The 6,773-nt window shown below is 36.4% G+C and overlaps 1 protein-coding gene across 1 annotated transcript; it reads left to right on the forward strand.

Moving 5' to 3' along the window:
• The first annotated feature begins 1,025 nt into the window (after positions 1-1,025).
• Positions 1,026-4,627, forward strand: LOC107724780 (basic helix-loop-helix transcription factor scleraxis-like). Its single transcript, XM_016533807.1, has 2 exons — positions 1,026-1,589; positions 4,554-4,627. Exons 1-2 carry the CDS (start codon positions 1,026-1,028, stop codon positions 4,590-4,592), a joined length of 603 nt encoding a protein of 200 aa, XP_016389293.1. The 3' UTR covers positions 4,593-4,627.
• The last annotated feature ends 2,146 nt before the right edge of the window (positions 4,628-6,773 follow it).

Genomic DNA, 6,773 nt, shown 5'->3' on the forward strand with positions numbered 1-6,773 from the left:
CACCACAGTTTAATGAAAACACTCCAAATTCATCCTTTCATCTAGCATTTCATATGCTATTACTGAAATAATATGGCCGTATTCGATGGGCCACAGAGGATTATTTATTTATTAATCAAAATTTCATCGGCTGCGACCAATTAATGAGAGCTGATGAACTCAAATTTGTCAGTGTTCAACCGCAAACATTTAAAAGACTTTGTTTTATCAGCTGAAAGCACTTATTTTGCTGTTATAACTGAAGATTAATTTCTCTCTCAAAACAGGTTTCTTAAAAAACTATTTTGTCATATGTACACCTACAGTCCCACAGGTATAAAGCTCAAGTACCCCTTCATAAATGCCAAACCAGAATGGATTGAATTGAAATTTCAATGTGAAAGAAATAAAAAAAAGAAGTAATGCACTGAAAGAAATGAACCAATCTATCACAGAGATTAATCTTCAGTGGAAGCATTTCAGGGTCAAGTTTACTAATGTGGAGTGAAAGAGACAGAGGGAGAAAGAGAGAGAGGTCCCCATATTCTCTCATTCCTCCCACTTGCTCACTGGATTTCACATTTACAGTGGTTAAAGGGAGAGTGGACCCCAGCCACACCCCCTGACTATAAAGCCAAGGCATAAGGAAACTCTCAGCTGAAATCACACGTGGAACTGAAGGATCTGGAGCTCACAAACTCATTCACACACGAGCATACAGAGTCTGGGAGGCGGCTTGGCATGCTGTTAACCCAAATAACAGATGACAGTGGAGAGAAGAGCACTTCTTATGAATGAGTGAGTCAGAAGTGACTCGGTCAAGCATCGCTGGATTGGTTGGAGCCCTAAAGCAGGACTGGTTACAGAAGCTTGTCACGTCCCATGTAGACTCAAGAAAGACACCATAGTGTGACCTGGTGCTGGGGGTGTACGATTAGAAATAGGAATTGAGTTAACTCTTGTGTTTGTGCAAAGCAGAACGATTCAACAGAGATTTCTGTGCAAGGACGAAGAGCAAAGTCCAGGGGTCCTGTAAGGTGCTGAGCATGTCTTTTGCGATGGTGCGACCAACCCCAGGTCATTTCTTGTGCTCTGAGATCAGCATGCACTCCGAGGATGACGACAACGGCAGCGAGGGTTCCGGATCTGACGACAAGTCCTTCCATTTGACTGGCCATGGCTATGGCACCTTTAAGTTAGGTACTCGTAAAAAGAGGTACGGCTGCCGACCGGTAGCGGCTCCCAGTGAGCTCCGTTCTCAGATCGTCGAGATCCGCCAGCGGAACACTGCGAACACCCGAGAGCGAGATCGCACGAACAGTGTGAACACGGCATTCACTGCTCTGAGGACGCTGATACCTACCGAACCAGCCGACAGGAAGCTGTCTAAGATTGAGACGTTGCGGTTGGCCTCCAGCTACATCTCACACCTGGGGAACGTGCTGCTGGTTGGAGAGGAGTGTGGAGACAGCCAGCCTTGTCTCAGGAGCTCTGGAGCCTTGTATCATCACCTCCACAACCTTCCAAAGAGCTTGACACCCAGCCCGGACTCAGAAAACTCACAGCCCAGACAGATCTGCACCTTCTGCCTCAGTAACCAGAGACGGCTGGTGAGTAGCTTGATGGAACGTAGCTGTCAAAACGTATGACAGGTTAGTTAGAGATCAAAGAAGAGTCAAATCTGGGAAAACTACAAATCTGGGAAAACTAGGTGTTTAATAATAAGTTATCAGAGGTTTGTGAAAATCAGAGGTTAGAGGTCAGTGGATTGTTATTGATTCATGTCATTCAGAACTTTATCTGAAATTTAGAGGGATAGTTCATCCAAAAATGAACACTCTGTTCTCTTCCTCATGTCATTCCAAACCTGTATGACTTTCTTCTGTGGAACAGATATTTTGAAGAATACTGCTTCTTCTTGTCTAAACAGTAAAAGCCAGTGGGGTCCAAAACAACATTGGACCCGATTGACTCTTATTGTATGGACAAAAATATATTTTTCAAAATATCATCTTTTGTGTTGTACAAAAGAAAGAAGGCCTTACAAGTTTTGAATGACATGAAGAAGACTAAATTATGACAGAATGTTCACTGTTGGGTGAACTATCTCTTTAAAGTGCCATTTATCATAATGTTATATTGACTGATACAATGAAACGTTCTGAGTGTGCAATTGACAGATAAGCAGATATTTATGCATAGCTGTGTGAGCTTACATTAGCATAATTTTTTGATGTCATCAGATCATAAAAACAGATCACTTTGGCACTGAAACTTGGCAAAACCCTTAATATGCTTGGTCTGACTTCACTTCAGCCACATTAATTACCATCTACCACATTCTAAACGAAAGTGTCGAGCCTCTGTGATGGAAACAAGTGATTAATTTGGCTCCAGACAAAACTTTCATAGAGAGGTACACACAATGATATGAACACACTCTGGACAGGCTGCTATGCATCTGCTGTATTTGTGCAGCGCACTAGAAACATCTGGTCTATTCCCCTGACAACCTGAATGTCTTCCTGTGCAGTTCACGTATGTCCTGAGTTCCACCAAAGCCTTCAACACCCTCATCATCATTATGACGGCTAATCCTGAACAGACCCTTTAAACACCACGGTTTAATGAAAACACTCCAGATTCATCCTTTCATCTAGTATTTCATATGCTATTACTGAAATAATATGGCCGTATTCGATGGGCCACAGAGGATTATTTATTTATTAATCAAAATTTCATCGGCTGCAACCAATTAATGAGAGCTGATGAACTCAAACTTGCAATTTGTCAGTGTTCAACGGCTAACATTTAAAGGACTTTGTTTTATTAGCTGAAAGCACTTATTTTGCTGTTATAACTGAAGATTAATTTCTCTCTCAAAACAGGTTTCTTAAAAAACTATTTTGTCATATGTACACCTACAGTCCCACAGGTATAAAGCTCAAGTACCCCTTCATAAATGCCAAACCAGAAAATTAACACTGTATATTACAACTAGGTATCATTAAAAGAAAGAAAGAAAGAAAGAAAGAAAGAAAGACTAACATGAGGATGATTTGTAATTTAAAAACAGCGAAAGAAAAAAATGAAAGAAAAGAGGGACTTGCTTTCTAACCAGCAAAGAACTTTGTGTCCTTTTGGGTTTGTCTATGATGCATATATTTTGTATGCACTTCACTGAACTTTATTTACATGTAAAAAAAAAAAAGGCTTTTCTGTTATTAGAACACATTCCTACAGTACAAGCAAACATTAATGTCAAGTAGTTGTTTTTTAAACTGTAACATAATTATTGTTATTTTTTATTTATTTATGCAATTAAACATTTAAAAACATTGTTTAAACCAAATTATGTATATGTCAGGGTTGAAAAATCTTGAGTTTGAGGGCTTAAATGAAATCAGACAGACTGTGAGAGGTCTGCAAGAGTAACAGAGAGAGACTGAAAGGTGAACAGGAAGGGAGTCAGTAGTAAGTCTGGTTCTATAAGTTCAGTCTAGATGAGATCTGCAGGTAGATTGCTGTTGGCAGACAGTGTCCTCTACTTTAACTCTGACCACAAGCTCTCACTCACATTCAAACATACACACACAGGCAGTCTGGGACTTGCATAGTAGGAACCCCCCTTTCCAAAGGTCTAACGTAAATGCCTGTCCTGGGTCATCACCATTACCCAACATAGGATAGTGCCCTATAGTGTCTTCCAAAGACAATTAATAGATCACAATTATTTGCACAGAATTTTTCTGATGAAGTGTCGCATAGCTCAAAACTCTACTTGTGGTGAAAACATGTTATAAATATTTTTCTACCTTTGGAGCTATGGTATGCCAATTTATTCTTCCTTGTTAAATTACGACTTTTTGTTTAAAGAAAGAAAGAAAGTAGTGGAATGCTTCTCAACCAAACAAATTCAAGAAATGCAACTAACAGCTGTAAAATTTGCATTATTTAAATTAATGTTACACTATTAATTACACAAAAAAACATGTGATTGATTGTTTTTTTTTACATTCTGACAGCCCTTATTTTTAAAAGATTTTAAATTATTTTGTTTTTAAATGTTTAAAAAAATAAATTTAAGTGTTTTTAAAAATGTGTTTTAAAAAGTACCCTAAAATAGGTAAGTAAATTTAATTAAATGTTTTAAAAAACAAGTTAATTTCCCCTGGGAGAATATAAAGCTATAAAGCTATCATAATCCAGTGGCAGTGTAATGGCAAGACACACAACCAGAAGTGCCTACTGATTAATTTGTACCAGGTGGATGTGTGAACTGTGCCCAAAGATGACGTTATGGTAAGACCCCCAACACTCCAAGGCGATCTGATTCCCTAAACGAGATCTAACTGTGAGATGGTCCTGATTATGGTTCAGACGTCTGAATAAATCTGAGCTGTTGGTAATGCCGGTCAGAGTTCAACTGCTCATCAGTGTTCTAATGTGTTTAAAAATCTAATGAGATAATTGTTTTTATGTGTCTGTAAAATGAATGGATGTACAAGATGTATAAAGACCCTTGAACCTACAAGCTACTCATTCTCTGATCACTTTGTTTTCTTTTCTTTCAGAACAAAGACAGAGAAAGAAAAACTGTGTTAAGAAGTTAATGATAAGGAGAGGAGAGAGTAAAAGAGCGTTCCCATCACATCTGTCTGAAGAAGAGCGCCAGAGCGAATTGAACATTTACTGTAAATTTGCTGTAAATAAGCTGTTTAATTGAATGCAACACTGCTTAACCAAGTTACAACAGCCTAAACTTCCTGGTGGACGGCATCATAATGGACAACTACACTGTCTTTCTGCACTTGCATATTTAGAAACAAAAAACTATGTGAATTTCATCATAACCTCTTTTTTGTTTTATAAAGAGGTGTTATACTTTTATACAAAAGTGATTAGGGATGTAACGATTCACTCAACTCATGATTCGATTCGATTCACGATTTTTTTTAACAAAATGAGATTTAAGACAAATTATAAATTAAATGTTTCCTTTTATTATTGCTTGGACAAAATACTGTACATTTCTTTGTGAAATTGAAATATAACACTATAATAATATACTAATATAGCACTTGTAAATTATTGCTCTTTTGTTGGTTTTGATTGCTTCTGATGATTTGTAATTTAAAAACAGCGAAAGAAAAAAATGAAAGAAAAGAGGGACTTGCTTTCTAACCAGCAAAGAACTTTGTGTCCTTTTGGGTTTGTCTATGATGCATATATTTTGTATGCACTTCACTGAACTTTATTTACATGTAAAAAAAAAAGGCTTTTCTGTTATTAGAACACATTCCTACAGTACAAGCAAACATTAATGTCAAGTAGTTGTTTTTTAAACTGTAACATAATTATTGTTATTTTTTATTTATTTATGCAATTAAACATTTAAAAACATTGTTTAAACCAAATTATGTATATGTCAGGGTTGAAAAATCTTGAGTTTGAGGGCTTAAATGAAATCAGACAGACTGTGAGAGGTCTGCAAGAGTAACAGAGAGAGACTGAAAGGTGAACAGGAAGGGAGTCAGTAGTAAGTCTGGTTCTATAAGTTCAGTCTAGATGAGATCTGCAGGTAGATTGCTGTTGGCAGACAGTGTCCTCTACTTTAACTCTGACCACAAGCTCTCACTCACATTCAAACATACACACACAGGCAGTCTGGGACTTGCATAGTAGGAACCCCCCTTTCCAAAGGTCTAACGTAAATGCCTGTCCTGGGTCATCACCATTACCCAACATAGGATAGTGCCCTATAGTGTCTTCCAAAGACAATTAATAGATCACAATTATTTGCACAGAATTTTTCTGATGAAGTGTCGCATAGCTCAAAACTCTACTTGTGGTGAAAACATGTTATAAATATTTTTCTACCTTTGGAGCTATGGTATGCCAATTTATTCTTCCTTGTTAAATTACGACTTTTTGTTTAATTTTTACAGATTTTCTTTTTTTATATATATATATGCATCCACGACGCAGGGTTAAAAACAGGGCTTCGGATTAAACTTGACTCGCCATAATAATTTACTACATTAAAACTGACACAAACAATAATCAAGAGCAGAATGTACATGCTACACTGTCAGTTACCTATGTTAAGGTTTAATTTAGGTATCAACTTTTTCTCAGATGCTTCTCCTCAGAAAAAGACCAAAGTAGATGTACAGTAAATTAAATTTACATGGATACCACAGCTCAGAAAATGCAGTCTTGGAAGAATTTATTGAGAAATATTTGAGTTCATATTGAGATCTCTCACCTTTGATAGGAGGAGCCTTTGAAATAATAATGAAAGAGGAATTTACTGAGAAATATTTGAGGTCATTTTTAGATCTCTCACTTCAGATTGAACAACTGATCAGTTATTATTATTATTAGGGATGTAACGATTCACTCAACTCACGCTTCGATTCGATTCACGTTTTTTTTTAACAAAATGAGATTTAAGACAAATTATAAGTTAAATGTTTCCTTTTATTATTGCTTGGACAAAATACTGTACATTTCTTTGTGAAATTGAAATATAACACTATAATAATATACTAATATAGCACTTGTAAATTATTGCTCTTTTGTTGGTTTTGATTGCTTCCTCATTTGTTAGTCACTTTGGCGTTTGCTAAATACCAAAAAAGCGTTTGCTAAATACCAAAATTTTAATATAATGTAAATGTAAATAACAAAACTAAATTGAAATTTTAAAACAAGCCCCAAATCAAATAAATAAGTAACACAAATAAAATAAATCTCTTCATATAAACAAACTAAGGCTTTGTCTGTGCTCT

The sequence above is a fragment of the Sinocyclocheilus rhinocerous genome, unplaced genomic scaffold (genome assembly GCF_001515625.1).
Source record: "Sinocyclocheilus rhinocerous isolate Xijiao unplaced genomic scaffold, SAMN03320098_v1.1 scaffold1717, whole genome shotgun sequence".
NCBI lineage: Eukaryota > Metazoa > Chordata > Actinopteri > Cypriniformes > Cyprinidae > Sinocyclocheilus > Sinocyclocheilus rhinocerous.

What these genes read in the sequence shown, in the direction of transcription:
- LOC107724780 (XM_016533807.1), top strand. Translation starts at nt 1,026, where the DNA reads ATGTCTTTTGCGATGGTGCGACCAACCCCAGGTCATTTCTTGTGCTCT. An exon ending in TCAGTAACCAGAGACGGCTG is followed by an intron (nt 1,590 to 4,553) that starts GTGAGTAGCTTG and finishes CTTTTCTTTCAG; the next exon opens with AACAAAGACAGAGAAAGAAA.